General features: G+C 28.1%; 1 protein-coding gene across 2 annotated transcripts in view; it reads right to left on the bottom strand.

Moving 5' to 3' along the window:
* The window catches only part of pb (proboscipedia), a 162309-nt gene that overhangs the window by 12621 nt on the left and 127692 nt on the right, over positions 1 to 21996 (bottom strand). For both annotated transcript variants that reach the window (XM_014428468.2, XM_014428467.2), the window contains exon 3: positions 13349 to 13491. In XM_014428468.2, the coding sequence (XP_014283954.1) occupies positions 13349 to 13491 (143 nt within the window). The remainder of the gene's footprint in view (positions 1 to 13348; positions 13492 to 21996) is intronic.

The following is a 21996-nucleotide window of genomic DNA, read 5'->3' as shown; positions in this document are numbered from 1 at the left end:
CCTGAGGATTATGAAGGTTAATTTATTTATTAGAACAAGTGTAACTTTAAAATCTTTTCAATCTTCCGCAATTCATAATATTGGCATAAATTTGTCTAACTACGCTTAAAATTCTCTCCTGTCTTCATGTTGAAGACACTCGGTGAATGTGATATATTACAATGCATGACTGGCAGGCATCATTCCATTGAACCGTGTTTCAAAAGTTTAATACAGATGATGACGTAAGTAAAAATTGAGTATGGCTTAAACTTATTAAAGAAGGTTTCTTCATATGACAGCAACAAATAAATTCTGGTATTCGAGTATGAAAAGAAAATTGATAAATTTTAAAATAATTCTTTTGTAGAAAATGTTCTTCGATATATATCTGTCATATAAGTGGGTGCTAACCCAAATTTGAGATATATATATATTTTAATGAACTGTTTATTAAGAAATATTACAATGTGCCATACTTATTATGGTTATGTCATTTTTGGAGAATTAATATCTTGCTGCATTGCAAGACTTTAATTTTTTATTTTTTTTTTCACAAATACAAGTTGGAGTGCAATGGGAACGATATCTCCTTGACCAAAAAAAATTGTAGATACTATACTGAAGTACCACTTCATATCTTACAACCGAAATTCCTTATTTGATAATATTTTACAATGAAATAATAAATGATGACAAAAATTGTTATATGGTTCAAAGTATGAAATAGTATAAGGATCTTTTGATTAATTTGCTGCTAACGTAATGCTGTTGGAATGTAAAAAAAAAGAAGTAATTATTAAGAAATATTTGAAATTTCAATCATATGATTTTTGTTTTTTCTTTTATGACTCATGTAAGCTCTTAGCTTTATTGGTTTAGCATGGACATACTGTTTCTTGATCAACACTTGTACAAGATTTTTAAGAGTTGTGCTTATCCTTGTTCAGCTGTTCTGTTTCCCTACCAACTGAAAATATAAAAATGAGTGTAATTATCAGTCTACATCCTGTAAATAATTGTAGCCGGAAAAGTTGAAATGATATAAATTAATTAAAACGGGCATATCCTTCATCTTACTTTCATGTTCATTTGTTCTAATCGTTATTAGATCTATTGAGGTAGATTAGAATCTGTTTTAAAAATCTTCGTTCAACATTTCCTGTAAATCTGAAGAGAACAGATGTCGTTCGTGAGCAATACATTCTGTGAGAATATGCCTAACGGTGAGATCATTTCCACAGTAGCGACACGCCGGTGCATTTTCTTTTTTCATGAGATGACCGTAGGTGAGTCGAGTATGGCCTATTCGAAGACGGGTTAATACCACATCTTCTCTCCGTAGCAACTTTCTGGTTGGACGTTTCACTGTCTGTTGGACTATTCTTAACTTGTTGTCTCTCATGGTGAACCATTCATCTTGCCACTCCTGCCATCCAATTTCTTTTATCCATGAAATAACATCTTTCCATGTTGATGATGTTACGACTTGACCTGTCTTTATAACTAGTCTGGCCTGCGAGTCTCCCTTTTCATTCCCAGTGATCCCACAATCACCTGGCAGCCATAAAAACAAGACCCAACAACCCATTCTGTTCAAAGTTTTCAAATGCTGCTTCAACTCTATTATTAATGGGTGTGTTGAAAATGGACCTTGTAAAGATTTGAGAGCAGATTCCGAGTCAGAACAGATGACCGAGCGGGGACAGTTTAGAGGGATATTGCAAACTGCGCGATTGATTCCGCAGTGTTCACCGAACAATATGGTTGTAACGAGAACAAGAGGGTGTGATTATCTGAAACGACAGCAGTGCCTACTCCTTCGACTGTTTTGAAACCATCTGTAAAAATGAAGTTCCAATCGAGGTGGTTAGTTTTTTTAATGTGAATGCGGCTGAAGTAATTATTTTTGACTGTTGGGTAATTACTTTTTTAAGTAATTATTTATAAGAATTATTTTTTTTATTAATACATGCTTAAATAAAAAATTTACTGTCGGTAAAATGGAAGGATAATATTTGTTATATTGGTAGATATAGATTTCTGAGTGAAACAAATTCTCACAAAGACGGTTTTTCAATTTTCTTTTTATAAATAAACGTTTAGAAAAATAAAAGCTTAAGCTAAAAAATCGTGTGCAGCACTAATTTACAGAAAATTTCATACTCAAAAATATAATATTATCTGTTTTAAAAAAACAGAAAAATTAACAAAATAGGGGCCGACACCAGTGATTTAACCAAATTTGTCTTCATATTTCAGACAGTGCTCAATATCTTTAATGCTTTTTATCACAAAATAAAAAAATAATAAAACATATCTTAAAATAGCCTTCTTAAAATAGTTTCTCCAGACTATTAGTATATCAAAAAGTTACCAGCAACGAACAAAAACATTCTAATTCCGTCTTTGTGTGAATTAGTAACATCTAACGCCTATTTTTTCTCATATCTCCTCTACTATATATTTATAACTTCATTGCCAAGAATCTATTTGACAATTGTGGGTTTCTGCAATGATAAGAAGTTCTATTTTGGACCGTTCTTAAAGTAAATCGGATTCCCGATAAAAACCAAATCACTCTTCCTCATAATGCAGTGAGCAGTTCCGCCCTTTAGTTTCAACACATTTGCTCGATAGGAACTACTCCACTTAAGTTAATAAAGATGGGCGAAGCTCCTCTTTCTAAGATACTCCAACATGATTCCAAAAATAGCGGAGATATTCCACTACTACTACCTTTTGTATTACGGACTTCAATCGACCATACCAGTAGATATGGTGGATACCTTGCTATAGGGTGGCTAATTTTTTATTTATAATATTATATTTTATGAGGAGAGGGGGTGGCTCAGAGGTAAGGCATTAACTTCAAAGGCTCGGGTTCGAATGCGTCTGTGACAGACTAATATTTATTCTGTTACTGTAGCCGTGAGTCAAACCTAAGAGTTCGGAAGCCCTCCGGGGTCCTCCCAGCCTCATAATATGGGTGCCCCTAATTATTCTTTGCACAACAGTTGGCCAAGTACCAGCACTTCCTTACAAAGTACTGCACTCTTCATCCGTTGTTGCTGTATAGATTTTATTAGATATTTTATTTATATGTTTTTTTTTACTAATTTAGAATTTAGTTGATTCTATATTTGTTATTCCCAATATTTATCTTATTTTGAGTCTTGGTGCAATAAAGAGGGAGCTCCAGCTTTTTTAGCTCCCTCCTCCAAATTTAGAAGAGCAGGGGAATTATCAGATGACCCTGTATATTTTGTTGACTCTAAGATTTAATTATACTTAAAATTTAAAAAAGATTCATCTCAAAAAAATAATTTGGATTGTTTTCTTTAAATTTTCCAGGCTTTTCTGGAGAATAAAGGTCCGTTTTTATTACTCCAGATCCCTAAATTTTAGTTTTCACTTTATTATAAATTTTTATTAGTTTATTTTAATTGAGAATGTTTACAAAATATTACAATTAATTAGGAAAATACCTAAATAATATATTTTGTTTTTTTATTTAATCATGAATATTATTTAAAGTTGATTTCGAAATCAGCAGTTATAGTTCAAACAATTAATTGAGAATCAAAAATTTCTCCAATTTTGTTAAAATCAAAAAGATACAATTACATTCTTGAGGGATAGTGTTAAAATTCTCAATAGATCAATTGAAAACATCATAAAACTAATAGAAGGAAATTAATCGTATACAAAAATATAAGTTTATGTAAACCATGGTATTAACAAATTTTGTAAATAAATAAATAAAATGATAAACATAAAAATAATAATATGCATAAAGAAAATTAAAGCAGAAAATTGATCCAAAAAAGGGTGTAATAACCGAGTGGTTGATCGAACAGAAAAACAGTAACCTTGAACACTGTTATATTTCATACCTCATCCCAATTGGTATAAAAAAAAAAGAAATGAAGACCTTGACGTGAATCGTTCTTTTTCGAACGCTGACCAGTCACGCTCGTGTTTTTCTATCCTTCGAAACATTTAGTTACATTAAGTTGGTACAGGCTATTTTGGAGAGGTCCAGCTGGAACAGACTCACCTGCTGGAAGATAGTAGAGGTGGGTGGACCAAGGGGTGGGGGTGGGGACATTGGTGGGCGGTGGGCGTGGCCACTCTCGTCCTATCATATGTATTCCTCTTTTATCTCCTCTACCACAATACCCTCCGGGCATACCTGTCCTCCAATCAGGGTACGATGTTGTTCACTCTTCTACCAACTTTATCCACATTTGTTTCACTAATTATCATATAATTACTCTAATAATGTTTCATAAGATTACAATGCATAAAACATAACTATTTAGTGTCTGCTGTACATAGATTTTATTGTATCCTATATGAAGGTGTCATTTTATTATTTATTTTGTATTTAAAATATACAGGACAGGTCTCGATCATCCCATCAAAGTTTCTGTCCATACCTCTGAAGTTTAACTCTTGGTTCTTGCAAGTGCTGATAATTTTTGTTTTTTAATTCTGCCCCAAAACTTTAACTACCTTTTTCATTAGTTGCAACATTACTACTTCATTAATAATTACCACGTTTTAAATACGCCTATGGAGTCATTTTTCTTTGAGCCAAATATTCTCCACTACTTTCAAAGATCTCGTAACGTTCTTTCGTTAACCTGAGCTATATGGCCCTCTGTGATAACCTAGTAAATAATTTTTACTATTTTTTTTTTAGTTTAAAACCTACTTAAAAATTTTCAGAAACCACTATAATTTTTTTTGTAGCAGACTTCGACTAATTTAAGGCATACAGCAAGAAGCATATAGGAGCATTTTATTCATTCATCATTGAAAAAAAATGACAGTGATGACGTTTATTTGATCGAGAGTATCATGTGAAACCATCTATATACATTACAAATTAATAATAGAATCAGTGCATATAAAATAAGAAAGAAATCATAAAGGCCTAAAAATGTTTAATGGCACGAAATCAAAAATACGAGTAATAAAACATTTCAAAGTACAGATATATGAATCATACAATTGATTTACTAATTGGTACTTCAAAAAATTTGTTTTTTTAACACAAAGTTCATGAATTTCCGTTATTCACCAACACCTGAATAAATATCATTGAAGGAAGTGCACACTGGTATTTCACATGATAACGAAAAACACTCGAATGTGTTTATTTGTTTTAATTCTAGACATCCACTGTCCATTGTTACACATTTCTTAACATAATCATTTTATTTAACTTAACAATGATTAATTTTATTGTAGATAATTATCTCATCTACTTATTATCGCAAGTTAATGGATTCATTTAAGCATTTAAATAATTATATTAAAAAAAAAGTAATAAACAATATTTTAAAATAATCATTTTTTTTTTGTTGTATTTTAGTATTATTCGAATTTCATTTTATGTTAGATTAAGATTTTTTTTCCTTGTACTATTCTATTTGTTCTAAAAATTATAATTATTGCGTGTTGATTAATAATTATTTCTCATATAAATTGTGTAATCCCATCGAATAGTGAATAAACATGATAAACGATTGTGATTTATTTAAAACGATTTCAATATGTCATTTTTAAATCGATACTTGGAAGTAAAAATGTTTGCGGAGGGTCTTAGGAGGGAGTTGAGAAGTGGACGCCGCTTGACCCAGTTTCGGCTTAATGGCTCTTACGCTTGATATCACCAACTGAAGACAGTCTTGATTCTTTGCCCTATGCTTTTATCAAAAATGTTTAAATATTAATTTTAAAATATTTTTTTTGTAGCGTTTTTAACTTGTATAACATGAATTCAACAGGGTGTCCGATCAACCTCGTTAAAACAAATAGTTTTTAAAATAAACGTTAGTTTTTAAAATAAGTAATGGATAAAATTAAAAAAATAAATAACAGTAAAGAAGAAGGTAGATGATTAAAGTACAGATGAAAGTAAATAACTCATCTTTCGTTCTAGAATTTTTATTAGGTATATGTTTTATTTTGTATTTTATGTTAATAGTATTTCGATGAATTTGACTGAGGAAATCAACAATACATAAATAATATATGGAAATTAAATTAAAAAGAAACTTATTAAATGTATCCAGAAATAGATAATTATTCTTTCTTCTTCTGTTTAAACTTAAATTAAATATTTTTTAACTATATCATATATATTCTAATCCGTCACTAAGTAAAAAAAAAAATCTCTAGTTTCAAGAACTATTCATGAGTGATTTAAAGCGCTGAACTGTTTTTTTTTAATAGTTTGACTGTTCAAACATATTTAACTACATAACATTATATATTAAAAAAATCATTTTCATGCAATTATTTTTTTTCTTAAAATGAAAAATAAAAGAAGTCCGTTCACAGTTGAATTTTTACTGTTCTAATTTTAATTTATCGGCAATTTCAATCAATATCTGGAACTCTACAATTATTTTTCCTGTTTTTATAACTTTATTGAAATTTACAATTGTACATTTATATACATACATCCAATAAATTTGATTTTAGTTTATAATGGAGTGATACAGACGTGCAGAGAAATTATCCATCGGTAGCACTCTATCTCCATAATTTAGAAAATTTATTCATTAATCCGGTTTCATATTTTTCATTCTAGATTCCGATCAGACTTGACATAGTGTTCGTAATAATGATAAAATAATCCCATATGTTTACATAATATTTAATAATTTCAAGTAAGTTCATTAGCATAATCCATAATAAATTTATTTAAATAGACTAGCAATCAACGTATAGTTTCGTCAAAATTAATTCTGAATTACTACAACATTATTTCATGAAAGGAATATGGTCCGGGTGCGGTCAAAAAAACTCAAATAGTAGAACTACACTATTTTAATGAGCCAACGTTTCGCCCCACGTTGCAGGGCTTCTTCAGGGCTATTTTGACGGCAGTCAAAACAAAAAACCTTTTTATGAACAAAAACCTTTCGTATTTTCTGTACACATCTACGTTGTGGATCTCTAACGAATAAAGAAAACTTCCCGGGAATGATCAAATCCAACTACAATTGAAGCTTATACTGGTCAGAGGAAACATTATTTATAGTAATCGTTCTGTGATAGACCAAATCTAAATATCAGGAATAGGTTCTCTAGTCATCGAAATAATATGAAATTAATTCTAAATAAAATAAGTTAATGTTTAAAATCATTTTATATGAACTTTTGTTTAAATAATTATTTAGTAAAAACTATTTTAAACAAAAAGTTATGGTACGTTACCATTCCCGTTCAGAACCACAAGACAAAACAAAATGCCATATTGTTGAACTCAATTAGTTGTCATTAAGTTTTAAAACTGATTTGAATTTATCTTCATTGTTTTTAATAGATATATATGAAAATATCGAAGGAACAAATTTCATCAGTTGTATTAAATGCGCCGCATTCAAATCAATTCATACTAACCAGCTATACATCAAAGCATTCTTGGCTGTTTTCGGAGGTTTTTGAGATTAAATTCAAATTTTATCATAAATATTTAGATAAAATAGTTAACTCTTAACAATAATAGTTGATAATAATGTTTCAATACTTTTAATAAACTTTTTAAATGAACTTTTTAAATGAACTTTTTTTTTTCTTTTATTCTTAATTCTTGAATTTATTTCTTCTATTTTTATTGTGTTATTATTTCTAAAAAAAGTTTATTTTTTAAAATAAAACTAACCATATTTCACGTATTCATAAGTAAATAATTGAAGAGTAGGTTCGAAGGGAGTCCTATATTTATTTTTATGCTAAAATTAAAATCAATGAAATGTAGAAAGAAATTTGAATTATTTAATTTGATTGATTTGATAATGTCTCAACATCCTACACTGTTTAACGACTTATAATGTAAATCAGTATATAATATATTTGTAGGTTTACAAATTTCATATATATTAATATTTTTGATGAATTTAAAGAAAATTAAAGCAACTGTTAAAAAAATACAACCCCTAGAGATTTTCGTTTCCTACAATTGTAAATCAAAACTATAGATAATAATATTTAATTTATTTAAATGTATATGAACAAGATCTATCCATTATATAGTGGTAATATCCTTTTTTTTGTAATATTTTAATGAGAATATGAATATTAAACCTGTTAGTTATCCTATTATTGTTATCCTATTATAAAAAAGAATTTCTACTTAATTATTGTAATTTAATTATTTTTATTTTATTACCTTTATTTTCATGCTGCGATATAGGTATGATCTTTCTCCTAGGCGTAGGTTCGAGTACGTGTGTGGTAAAAATAATGTTCTTTAATATTAACTATGGATTAATTTTGTGATAGGGAGGCCTGGCTTTGCATATCAGACCGTTAATGGATTAGGGAGGGAGCAACCTGACGGTCAACCGACAACACGGTTATAAAGGAAAAAATCCAACAATCCTTATTTTTTTCAGATTTTAACTGAAAATGTAAGAAGAAAAAAGAAATATGAAAAGAAATTTAATTTTTTTTCTTTTAAAGGGCTATATTAATTTAATTTTTTCAGCTTCAATCAATCATATGAATTTTTATACTGTTTGAATTTGAATAAATTCCACTTACTGAATTTTAAACGTACTGATTATTATATTAATTTCGATATTTACTTCAAATGTTATTTAAATCGCCCATAAATTTGTTTATCCGTTATCTGTTTGTTACACGAGTTTCATTAAACACCTTAATGTTTAATATAGATAACGATTATTTTTGAGCTGGTGATGTACCAAAAGGAATTAATTAATCTTTTTCTTTTCTTTCAATAATTGATCAGTCTTAACTAAATAAATTTTTTATGAATACATATTGAGCTTCTATGTATTAATTTTATTTTTCTTTCATTTTTTTCTCCATTTCATTTCAATTGGATTTTAGTTATTCATTGGCATTTTATTAAAATATTTTTGGTATGGAAAACAACACAATACAGCAATAATTATTTTTATTTGTAGTCATTATAACAATGATTTACTTTTATAAATTGATAATAACGGCATAGTATTGTGGAGAAGACACTCCTAACTATTTACAGTGTTATAATAATTAAATAATGATATATAAATAATAATAATAAATTATTTTCAAAAACATAAGGTGGTCTTAAGCCGGATCCACACGTTTGCCACAAACCCAAAAGAAATATTTGGTTAACAGAGAGGCGAAGATGGATGAAGACAGATTTTCGTCGGCTATTAATTTCGATTTAAACTATTTTCAGTATAAAAAGAAAGAAAATAAAGATGGAATGATAACTTAAATATCGGCAAAGTACGTGACAGAGTGTAAACGATAGTAAATAACTCAACTTTCGTTCTAGATTTTTTATTTGATATTTGGTAATTTGATTACATAGGCGTATAATGTCTTTAAATGTATGCTATGTTAAATAAAAAATAGACCGCTGAAGAAACGTTACTTCAAATCTTTTCAATCTACATTTGTAACAACGTTTTTACACACAATTAACTGAATTTTAAAGTATGCAACCTTAACCTAAAGTTCATCATTTATTCTAAAAGTTTGAAAAACTGTTAATTGATTAACTAATTAAAACACGAAACGAACCAATATTTATCTGTTGACTGTTCAGTCCTGACTGAGTTTAAACGTGTAGATAATACAAAAGCCTTCTCCGAATCTCCCACCCGATCTATCCACAAATATGAATACGCAAGAATTTGCCATAGTTGTGTAAATGTGTATCAGCACCTGAAAACTTTTTGTAAACTATGCGGGACCGCACCCTTATCTGAAATATCTAAAATTCTGAAATTATATATCACAGTAGGGTTATTAATAGTATCTCCTAGTCCCACTCAATCTGCTAATTTATATCTACTGTTTGTAAGGTTCGTTTATTTAAGGTACGGGTTGAATTCCTGGCTGCTGAACACATATTAGAGACAGCCTGGAAAGAAGGGTGGAGGGTACGGTCCTCAAGCCCTTAACGACACAGCTAAGGGTGGATTTGCTGAACGGAGGGTCGCACATCCCGTGCTAAGAATCGCGGGTCATACTCCGCGATCCCGTTTGTATAAATTACTCGAAATTACTATCTTGTATACTTATAGCTTATATTGGGTGATTGCAATAAAGATTGTATACTATCTAATGAGGTGAAATGAATAATTCTGTGATAAAAACTTTTTTTAATTTATTCGTTACAACGTTCACCTCATTATCAGGCACTCTTAACATTATCATTTCAAATAATCATTTCTATAATTTCAAATGTTATATATTAATCTAATCTTCTTATTTAGTCTACTATATAAAAATCACAATGATCATTATTGATATGTATTAATATTAAAAATACTAATTGGATATTTAAAATAAGGAAAAACTACTAAAATAATATAATAATATAATTATAAAAATTTAAATATGCATTTAGTATTTTTAATATTATTAGACAGCGACAATGATTATCATGATTTTTAATTTTTTAAAAGTAACTATAGATATTTATTTGTTTTATTTATATTTTTTATATTTCTGTTTCTCTCTTAACTATATCCTTTAAAACTGTGATAATTTAATTTTTTTTTATTTTATTGAATTTTAATAAACCAATATTTATATTTTGTAATATCTGATTGATTTCGGATAATATCATTAATTGTTGGTGATATGGTTTTTAGATTATTATTTTTCTCGCTTATGTTTTATCATTTGTTAACATGTTTGCCTGTCGGAGGCAATCCCACAGAGAACACCTAATCTCCCTTTTATACGGATTAGAACGTTTTTTTAGTATTAATATAATTAATAAGTGATAATAGTATAATTATTATATTTATACATATTATATTATATACATGTATGTATATTTGTATATCGCTGTTCCAGATCAACAATGTAACACCTCAAAAAATGGTTATTTTGAGATGGGGAAAGTAATCTTAGCAATAAGGGTAAGTTTATACGGCTCAAACTATAATACCTTGAAATATTTATATTGCTTTGATTTCATGACAAATGTTTTACTATGATTTTATGTTTTATTTCTAATATTACTTGCATATCTCAAAATAACAATTTTTTGAGGTTATTATTTATTAATATACAATTTTTTTTATTATTATTACTATTACTTTTAAATTTTGGTTTTGATGAAATGATCCGGTAAATTCAAAATATTTATTTAATTAAATACTAATTCATTTATCGTAAGAGTTAGGCGATAAATTGTTATAACAATGAATCAATAGATTCGTCCACGAGGGGCGAGAAAACTTTGCTGTTAGTTAAGTGATGTGTCAGGGAATGAGTCGCTAGATGTTCCCTCTCTTGAGGAACCCCCAGAAGGTGTTCCCGACAAGCAAGTACTGTACTTAATGCAGTAACATTAAGTTGATGAAGTGTTCTCCAGCAGTTTTGGATATAATTATATTAAACACAGTTTATGTGTCAATACAGTGCCTTGAGGTCTATTTTGGAACTCGAGGAACAGTCTGAATGGTTTTCTCCATATTTTTTTTTTTTTTAATTCTGGAATGTATTATTTCATTGGTTTCATTAATATGATATTTTGTTTGAGAGTAGGAAATTAAATATAACACCAACTTATTTTTATCCTTTCTTTCAACAATCCTTTTTGATTTTTCTCGAACATTTCGGCCCTTTGAGCATAACAAGAAACCCTAAATTTGATTTATCAAAGTTTAGAATTTTCAATTAAAGACTATAAAGCCCAAGTCAATTCATTAGGCAATTATACTTTTAGATAAATCACCTTAAATTATTTAACATATGTACAATTTTTAATTTATTATCATTTCATTAATTTATTTAATTACATTTATTTAATTTATTATTATATTTATTTATTATTTTAATTTATCAAATTATCATAAGTGAAGAAGATAGTCAGGCTTGCGGTCAAAAAGAATAAAAATAGTTTCAAACTATTTATTATCCGAGGTTTCACCCTGCTCTGTAGGGCTTCATCAGGGCTGTTCAAGATAACTTTACAGACTTTATATATTATAAAGTTACTACATATTTCTTATAGATTATTTATACTTACTTGAAAAGTCTGTAAAGCTATAATCTTGAACAGCCCCGAAGAAGCCATACAAAGTGGGTCGAAACGTCTTCTTCATATTTGAAATTATATGATCAATTATCAATAAATATATTTATATTATCATAGTTTCTGTTTTAAGATGTTATTTTTTTAATGTTTTTTTTTTCATTGTTATTAACTGAGATCGTAAAAATAAATAGGTTGAGGTGATTGATATAAAATTATAATTGTTTAATAAATCTTCTTGGGCATGATATCCTGTAATTGAAAATTTTAAACTTAGATACATTAAATCAAGGTAATAGCCTTAGGGCTGAAACATTAGAAAAAATAATGATTGTTAATAGAAAGGATTAAAAGAAATTTGTGTTTTAAATGTACTATTTCATCCTCTCCAACCCGAAATTTATGTATCATGTAACTAGTATATTTTTAATTTAATGATTTAATAATACATAGTTCTCATACTTGTTTCTATTTTAAAAAAATATATATAGTTAGACATCGGTCTTCATTTCCTTTTATCTGGAAAATTTTAAATCTTACTAACATCACATTTTCTGAATCGGAAGTATAACAACTATTTGTATTTATACGTTCGTTTTTAATCAGTTAGCTATGTAAATAACTATGCTAGTGTATACGTGCTAATTTTAAAATCAAATCTCATTAATTTTGCTTCGCTATAGCAGCACAATTAAAAAAAAAAAATTATTTGACGTATTTATACGTAATAGATTATACTGTTAACCAGGATTACTTTTTGGCATACTTCATATCTTTGGGATACTCTTTTGATAGACCGCTATTGAGATGGAAATTCTTGTCTACAGAAATATCTATGGAACATATCCATTTCAAAATGAAATAATTTTTTTTTTCATCTGTGCCGCTCAAAAAAAATAGCAATACAATAAAACAAAATTAACATTAAGCGAGTATTTAGTTATGCGGTTACACCCTTTTGCTAAAGATATATTAAGTATGTTTTTAAATCATATCGTGTTTGTAGTTGTGAATAATAAATATTTAATATTAGAGTTTCTTATGAACTTATACGTTAAATAAGAATTGTATAATTTATCGAAACTGCTCTACTGAAATATTACATTATGTGGTTTATCATATTCTTGCCTTTCTTTTGTAAATTGTGTCAAAGTTTTGTTTTTTCTCATTTCTGTTCACAATTGGATTCTTTTGGATAGAATCTTGTATTTCACCATATGTTGCTCTCTCTGATATATATTACTACAATTTTAAAACTCACCTCTCGTTTAGTAATTTCCTCTTACACTTTATTTTTTGAATATATGTATTTTTTTTATTTGACATTACCTGTCGCTCAGTAAGATCGAGAGAGGCTGCGATCTCTATCCTCCTCGGCCTGCAGAGGTACTTGTTGAAGTGGAACTCCTTCTCCAGCTCCAGTAGCTGGGTGTTGGTGTAGGCAGTGCGCAGCCGTCGTGGCAGCCCGTTCTCTGTGGACATGAGCAGAGGTTAGAGGCTTTCCGAGGCTCCGCCCATGGGCCAGTGTATGTCTGGCTGTCTGGGCTACTCTAACCAGGGATACTATTATGTAATTCATACATCTGTATACATAATAGTGTCCCTCGCTATTGTCATTTTATATTTTAAATTTATACATTTATATCTAGTAACAAAAAAAAAGTTTCAATAATTAAAAAATATCTGTTCCATCCTGGAAACTAATATGATATTAAAAAATCTTCAAATAAATAGTATTAGAGTCGAATTTAAATGATATCAATATCTATAGGAATAAAACATAACTTCGATTTAGGAGTTTTCTATCAAAAGTCAATAGATCCATTTATCAAAAGTAATGGTATAAACAAATAAATATTCTGCAGCTTAACACATTAGCTTATTTTAAAATTTAAATTTTCCCTTTTCAAAAAGAATTTACATATCAACATTATAAAAAAAAAATTACTCTTCTAGATATGATGATGCTTCATTAATTTTTAAATAATAATTTTCTAATTGTGGGTATATTGATTTTTTTGAAGAAAACTCTTCATTTAGAGAAATATGACCAGGGGCTTACACCCACTTTTTCTGATCAAGACTTGATGAAAAGAAGGCTCAAAATATAACATTAATAAATAAATGATTCAAACACAAACTTTATTGTTGGCATTGAGAATCATATTTTTTCATAGATTTTTGGATAGAGAGGAAGATATATCCTCTTGGTCACATCTTTGGCGTACGCCACTGAATATAAAAATAAAGAAAAAATTATATAAAATTCAAGGCGGCAGTAAGAAAACACGCCTTGCAAAAAATGGCTCAACGGAACACCTTATTTCCATGTTTTCAGGCTGACGTTATAGGTTGAAAAACAATCAAATTTTTTTTATTGAATAATAAAACAGTTAAACTTTTTCTTCTACTCCCGCTCAATTTAAAGTTTTTAATTTTTAGTATTCCAACAGTTCGGACTGGAATACTGAGTCTTCAGGATAATATATTTTATTACGCCGTGCATATCTATAACAATATAGCATAAGATATTTTTTTTTATTAACATTTAAAATCATAGACATATAAAAAAATGATATTAACGATTAGTAGCTAGTTTGATTATATTTTTTTTATTTCTGAGGCATTACACCACTATTTAAACAAACATTGTAGGTTTTTGTTTTAATATACTCAATAGTTAACCATTCTTTATCCATTTTTTTTCATTAATTCTATGCATCAAAAAACATATATATAATAATAATAATAAATGTGACATTTAATGAGTAGTAGCTGGTTTGATTGTATATTTTTATTGTAAAAAAGAGTTCCAATTTTTTCAATTATTGAATTTATATCATTCATCTAAAATTAGCTATTTATAAACTAATAAAGCAAAATCAATATGAGTTATTGCCTCTTTATAGGTTTTCTAATATTAATTTTGAATAACTGATAAGTTTCAATAATACAGGAAATGAAAAAGTTTTTATTTTTAACATTTTATATTTATAACAATAATAAAAACTAAAGCTCTAGCAGCTTATTTCGATGAGTATAAGGTTAAGCTCATATTAAAAACCATTTAATTGTACATTAATATGGTGAGTTAATTAAGATATTTTAAAGCCGTTTTCGAGAACAAATTAATAAATTGAAAAAATCCGTTACATAAAGTTGTACTTTCTGTGAGTCCATACTTAAGAAAAAGTTACTCCATATGTATTCCAGGAATATACCTTACTTAAATACGTAATTTTAGTTTCGTACAAGTTACAAGTTTCTGAGCTGTTCACCCACATATATACAGACAAACGGACACTCAAATACAAAGACCATTTAGTGAACCTTGGTTTTTTGGAAATGAGGGACCTTAAAACGTTTGTTTTCGTTTAAAACTCGAATTTAAAAATACATAGTCCCGATATTTCTCTTTACTATGTACCAATTTCGTATATTGTAATTGACAATAAAAATTAAAGTCATTTAAGTACATTTCCCAAACACTTTGAAGAATAATGAAGAAATCAGTATCATATTGACAAAATTTTTAAGAATAATAATCGTGAATAGAAATAATGTTCATTATATCTACTAAAAAAAAAAAATAAATATGCTCCTGAAATGAATAACGTAAATTTATAAATGTTATGAAATGGTTGTGTAAAAAGATATTGCTTTACAGGAACCCGGAGAACATTGGTAATAATTCTGTCCTTGCCATGTCATTCTCTCAATTTTACCAATCTACCAACCACATCCTGTGAACTCTTGTTTACATTCCATTATAATTTTTTTTTTATTGGAAGATCGTTGATTCGTCGTGAGTAATGTTTAGAATGAAGATGGTCCGGGTGAGAAAAAAAACAAAAAAAAAACTCAAGTAGTAATTTAACTATTATTGTGAATCAACGTTTTGCCCTAATTTACAAGGCTTCATCAGTGCAAAAAAAGATACAAATAACCAAAATAATGTAAAAGTAAGAGAATAGATAACATAAAATAAATGTAAATATGATTTAATTGGCTGAATGTGATTTTAGAATATGTGATGATTTATATAAATTAAACAAAGTGAATTGAAGAAAATAAATAAATGTATAATAAAAAATATAAATAAACAAGAATCGCCACAAGGTTATAGACAAAAACACAAAACGGAAATAATAACAATAAAAAAGAAATTAAAATATATAGTATACGGAACAAACACTAAAATACTGAAAAAAGGGATATAAAAATATTTTAACGAAAAATGAATTCCCTCATTCCTGTTATTTTCTGTATTTCAGGGTTTAGCATATTTTTACATTTTTTTAATCTAATTTTTTAGTTATTATTGAATTTGTATTTAGTTTGTAGACTGATATTAATTGTAAAATAATACTGTGGGGAGAAAAAAAAAAAAAGTTATCTTTCTATTATATTGTATCATATCAAAAAAATGTAATTTATAAATTTATATATGTCCGATCACGGATTGATCAGTATGCTGTGTAATGTAGCAACCCGATGTATTTGGGCAGCATGATTGAATAAATTTCTTTCTTTAAAAAAATTTCGTTTTCATTTTTGATCTAATACCTTTTTACATTGCTTGTTTATTTATACTTTTCACTATACATATTATTTTTATCATCTTTATTTTACTTTATTTTCTTTATTTTTTATGATGTACCCGAAGAACATAGGTAATAATTCTGTCCTTGCATTATCATTATATGAATTTTACCAATAACATCCTGTGAACTCTCGGTTACATTCTATTATAATTTTTTTTTGTTTTAATAATAATTTGTTTCTACACAACTTCGTACTGTAATTAATCTTCAGATTTAATTTACTAAAAGAAAATTATTAAATTAATTGATCAAATTTTTTTATTTCTTATTATCTAATAGTTTGGTAGTATCTTCACTAGAGTGATTAAGGTTTTTTATTCAGTTCAGTTGGTGAATGTGAGTGGGAGTGTCTGAGTGAGAATCTGGCGATTTACTTCGTTAATGATTGGGACTAATAATTTCTCAGAAACACCTTCTCTTTCGTAAATCATTCTACAATATCAACAATTTCATATTTGAAAATTAAGAAATGTAAATTCTTATCTTCTGTGATACTTTCTACGTTATTTATTTAAATTAGGTTCATAACCAAGAAACATCTAAACACTCATTTTTTTATATTAAAAGTTTCGTGTCAAAGGAAACCACTTTATCTTGTTTTGGCAAGATAGCCAGAAGAATTAAAAACACAAAAATGCCCAGAAAAGTAAAAATGCATGTATAAACGTAAATGTAATCTATCTTTACCAATAATGGCCCTACTTCAATGGTTTTTATCTTCTAGGAGACTTCATTATATTTTAAATATAATTCATCGCATTCTTCATTATTTAAGATGATAAAATTATAGTTAGAGAATTGATCAAGTTAACTAGAAGTATAAATTAAATTTTTTACAACTCGAAACATAAAAATCAATAAATGTGTTTTAATAAAACCACCTAAATATTCAAATACATTTAACAAAATCATCCAAGTAATTAATCAAGAATAAACATTGATAAATTTTTTGGTCCTCAATTCGAGTCCTTAAAAAACGTTTACAAACTAGTTGATGTATCAGATTTCGTTGCGAAAGCATCTTGCGCAACCTAAATTTGGATAGTATCAATTCCAGTGACACATTAAGCCTTCGAAGAAGACTTTTGATAGATGCCTCGATTAGCATATCTTTCGTAATCGTTCTAAATATCGTCCCAAGTGGCAATCGTCCAGTCTTTGAAACGATAAATATTACCACGAAATCGAATCATTAACATTAAGATGTTACATAATATCTACAAAACAACTTGTAGGTCTTGATTGTATGATCAAAATATATTTTTATTGTGCATGTAAAAAAGAAAAATGTAGAACTTGAAAAGGAAAAATTTGAATCAAGAGTTTTGACAATTTTTGTTTCAGTTAACTCTGTAATATTTTTCGTGTTTATATAAACTTACACCAAAAAGTAACGCCAAGAAATCTATATGATTTATGTTGAATTAATGAACCTTTTCTAAGGTTTTAAATGTAGTATAAATCCTTGCTATGATAAAATCTTCTGTGAAGATTACGAAAAGTTTGAATTAATATCTCTCCCACTACCACAATAATGAGTAGACATTAAATTGACCACTGATGACGACTTCATATGGAACAGTGGAATGATACATTAAATGTTAAATGTATGTTTGGAGTGAATACTATTTTAAATGCCTTACTAATGAATGTTCCACTTTATCGTTTTTGGCTGCAAATTGCGGTTCACCCTCTTACATAAAACATAAATATGTAGTTTATAATGTCTACAGTATATTAATGTTTCAGTGTAATAAATAATATAAATAATTAAATTAAATTAAAAAATGAATAAATTAGTATAACTACTAATGAAATTAATAACTACAATTAATCGCATTAATAATTATTTAATTATTTTTAAATAATTAGTCCATTATTTTTTTCAAAGGCCCTATTTGAAATAAAGTTTTGTGTTAACAGTGCCTGTTTAGTGTTTTTTTTTTTTTTTAATCTGAAACGTTACATTTTAAAACATGAATGTAGTGAATGAGTATTGAATTTATTTGACAGTTTTGTGTTAATCCATGTGATATTTAATGGTATAGGGTGATATATAATTTATATCCACCATAAATAGATACCCAGGAAAAATATATTTCGGTGTCTGTTAGTCAATAATCAAGTTTGTGTTCAGAAATAAGTAATTTAACCGTTTAATAGATTTTGATGATATTTTTAGGATTGTACCTAGTTGGTCCCATATCGATTCATATAGGATTCCGTCCACAGCTTTCGCTTAGGTATGCTTTAACGTATTTTGCTCTCCATATTTCGGAAACAACTCCTTCTATTTGGACCTAATTTCGATAAGGGTTGAGCTGTGAAAGATGGTTCATGCTTGAGTTTTCTTTAATTTTTTTTTTTTTTATCCTACTCATGTGAAAAAGACCTTCTTGGATACACCTATATTTCGACAACAGCATGTCCCTTATATGTTACTTTCTAAGGACAATTATTTTAATCCAACTATATTGGAAAACACCTACTCCATTATACATATATTTTTAAACACCAGATTGTCCCGTAGATGTTATTTTCAAATGACAAATCTTTCTAACCTCAATTATGGGAAAACACTTACTTCAAGATTAAATTATACTTGCCAGACGATTTGTAACCTGATTAAGCTTCTCCGCACTACTCTAAATTTTATTTAAATTTGACTCAAATTCCACAGAGACCTTAACTCTCAAAATTGTTCCATGCTCCACTCAGCTTGGAATGGATTGATCATACGTTTAAGAAGAGTGGAGAATCCACAATCCTTGAGGATAGAACTCTATTGGATAACGTATTAATGACAGAGAAAGAGTGAAATTTAATCCATTAATTAAAAATGGAGCCTAATTATGAAACATTTTAATTTCGACAGCAATGTCCTTTTTTATTCAAATAGCTACTCATTCATCCACAAAATTCGGAATGAAGACTAATCCAAAATTTATTAGGCAATCAAAATATTTGAATAAAATATAATTATTTTATTATAATTTAATTTTTTTTCTGCTTAGAACATTAGTATTTATTGGAAAAAAAATAGACCAACATATATCTGAGTCTAAGAAAGCTATAGAATACACAAACTAATACAGTGGGTTCAACGTTCAGATGATTTATGAATATAAATTTGTAATTTCAGAATCAAATATACAAAGAGATTTAGATACTATAAAATTCGAATAACTTCAAACTTCTTCGGAGCGAAACTAAGACGGATTCATATGAATATGATATTTAGATATTGCCTTGGAATATCAACAAACAAAATAATTGAGGGTAAAGGCAGTAAGAGCAATGAACTATTTAAAGACGAGTAATTCTCCAAAATTTTACTATCTCAGACTTCCTTCAAATTTGTGCAGGTATAGGTATAGGTAGGATGGCGTACAGGTATAGATTTGGAAAAGTGTGAAACTTTATTGAGATATGACCACACGTTTTTTAATTGCGGAACTTTTAATTCCTCATAAATGAACCAAAAAAAAAACAGAGAACAACAAATTTTGGAACTACTGCAGAAGCTTTCCTAATTTAGCGGGAGATATGAAATTTTACTGTATACTTCATGCCATTTTATGCTAAATCCAACACTATAAGGTAACATTTCTCATAACCTAATTTTAACTTTTATTTTCCACTGTGATTTACACCAACCCAACATATTGAAGGAATAAATTTTAAAATATGTACTTTCAGATAAAATAAAATAAAATTATAAATTTTAAATCAGGTTTTGAGAAAGCTTAACTTATCTTAATTTATATAGTGTTGCATATACTATGAAAGGGCATGGAATATACCATAAAATAGCACCTATCCTACATTCCTAAATAAATTAGGGATGCTTTTGCAGCATTACTAAAACTTGTACTTCGTATTTTGGCCTATTTATGAGGACTTAACAGCACAGTAGTTCAAAAATGGTTTTTCTTCTCATATCTAAATTCTTTTTGGTGTGAACGGTGGTTTAGAGTATTTTCGAAAATAACATTTAAAAATAATTCTTTATTATTATTATTTATTATTGCACTATGAGTTAAATGTCCATATTAAAATTCTTATTAAGTAAGAATAATTTATTAATATTACTTTAACATTATTTCTTTACTTAATTTCTCCTTTACAGTTTTATAATCATCAACTAATTTTTCACCCCATTAAATCTACTCCGCTAATACTACGTAAAACGATACAATATCTTCGATAGATAAATATTGCAATTGAAAGTTATTAATAATTTTAATTTATACTTATAAATAGAATATATATGAAAAAACCTGTGCCATTTGAACCCATGAAGAGTCTTATATAATTATATTGGTATATAACAAGTCTTCTCACAAATTCAAGTGCAGTCTCTTTACATATCAAACATTTTTTCAAATGTGCATTATCACATCATTATAAATTATTAAATGAGTATATAAAAAGTTTTAATTCATTAAAGTAAAATACATATGAAGTAAATAATATTAAGAACAAAATCGCTTAAAAATTCAACTTGAAATCATCATTATTCCTCCTAACTTTGACAGAATTCAAATGATTTGTTATAGCTGAAAAGATGAGTTTTATAAATTTGAAATAAATCAGAATTCACTCATACTTATTCAAACAATTATAAATTCATTTTATTATATCTCGAATTCGGATTGACCTTGTAGCATTTATAGTTATAAATATATACTATATTGTAAGAAATATTTTCATTATTTATTTAAAACTTGTATTAAGCCTTCCATGGATTCGTGAAAATGTGTACTTATTGGAAGAAAACGGAGATCATTTTCTGTTTGAACATCCCAAAAATATAATGATCATCCACAATTATCCAATATAAGTTTTAAAAATCCCTCATTTTAAACCAGTTTCATTGGTCAGAGTTACGTGTATTAGTTAGTACTAATACTCTAGTTCTACTATCACGTCACTAGAGCTAGAACATAGACATAGAGCGAGAGTTGACCCTGTCAGGCTGAGGATCAATATTGAAAGAGGTGCACAAAGAGGCGATCTATCATCCTCGCTGGATTGACTCCTTGACAGCAAGGCCTTGCCATCTGCTCCTCTCGGGGCGCCCTCCCTCGTGGCTCTGGTTCAATTTGTTTCATTTCGTCCTCTCCCAATTTAGAAGTTTCCTCCTTTTAAAAGATATTTTCAATTAAAGAAAAACTAGATGAATTCCCACACGAGACAATGTATGCGGAGTCGTTCGGCGTAGTATGCGCATGGAGCCCAGAATCTAACAGATTCTCCTGACAAATAAAGTAATTCCCTAGTCTTTGCTTGATATAAGTGGATGATTGATATTGCTATAACATTATAAGCTGTTATAATACACCGTTAATTTATTTTGCTTCACTAATATAT

This window comes from Halyomorpha halys, unplaced genomic scaffold (assembly GCF_000696795.3).
Source record: "Halyomorpha halys isolate HHAL.00 unplaced genomic scaffold, Hhal_1.1 Scaffold723.1, whole genome shotgun sequence".
In the NCBI taxonomy this organism is placed as follows: Eukaryota; Metazoa; Arthropoda; class Insecta; order Hemiptera; family Pentatomidae; genus Halyomorpha; species Halyomorpha halys.
This window is presented reverse-complemented; position numbering and strand designations above follow the sequence as displayed.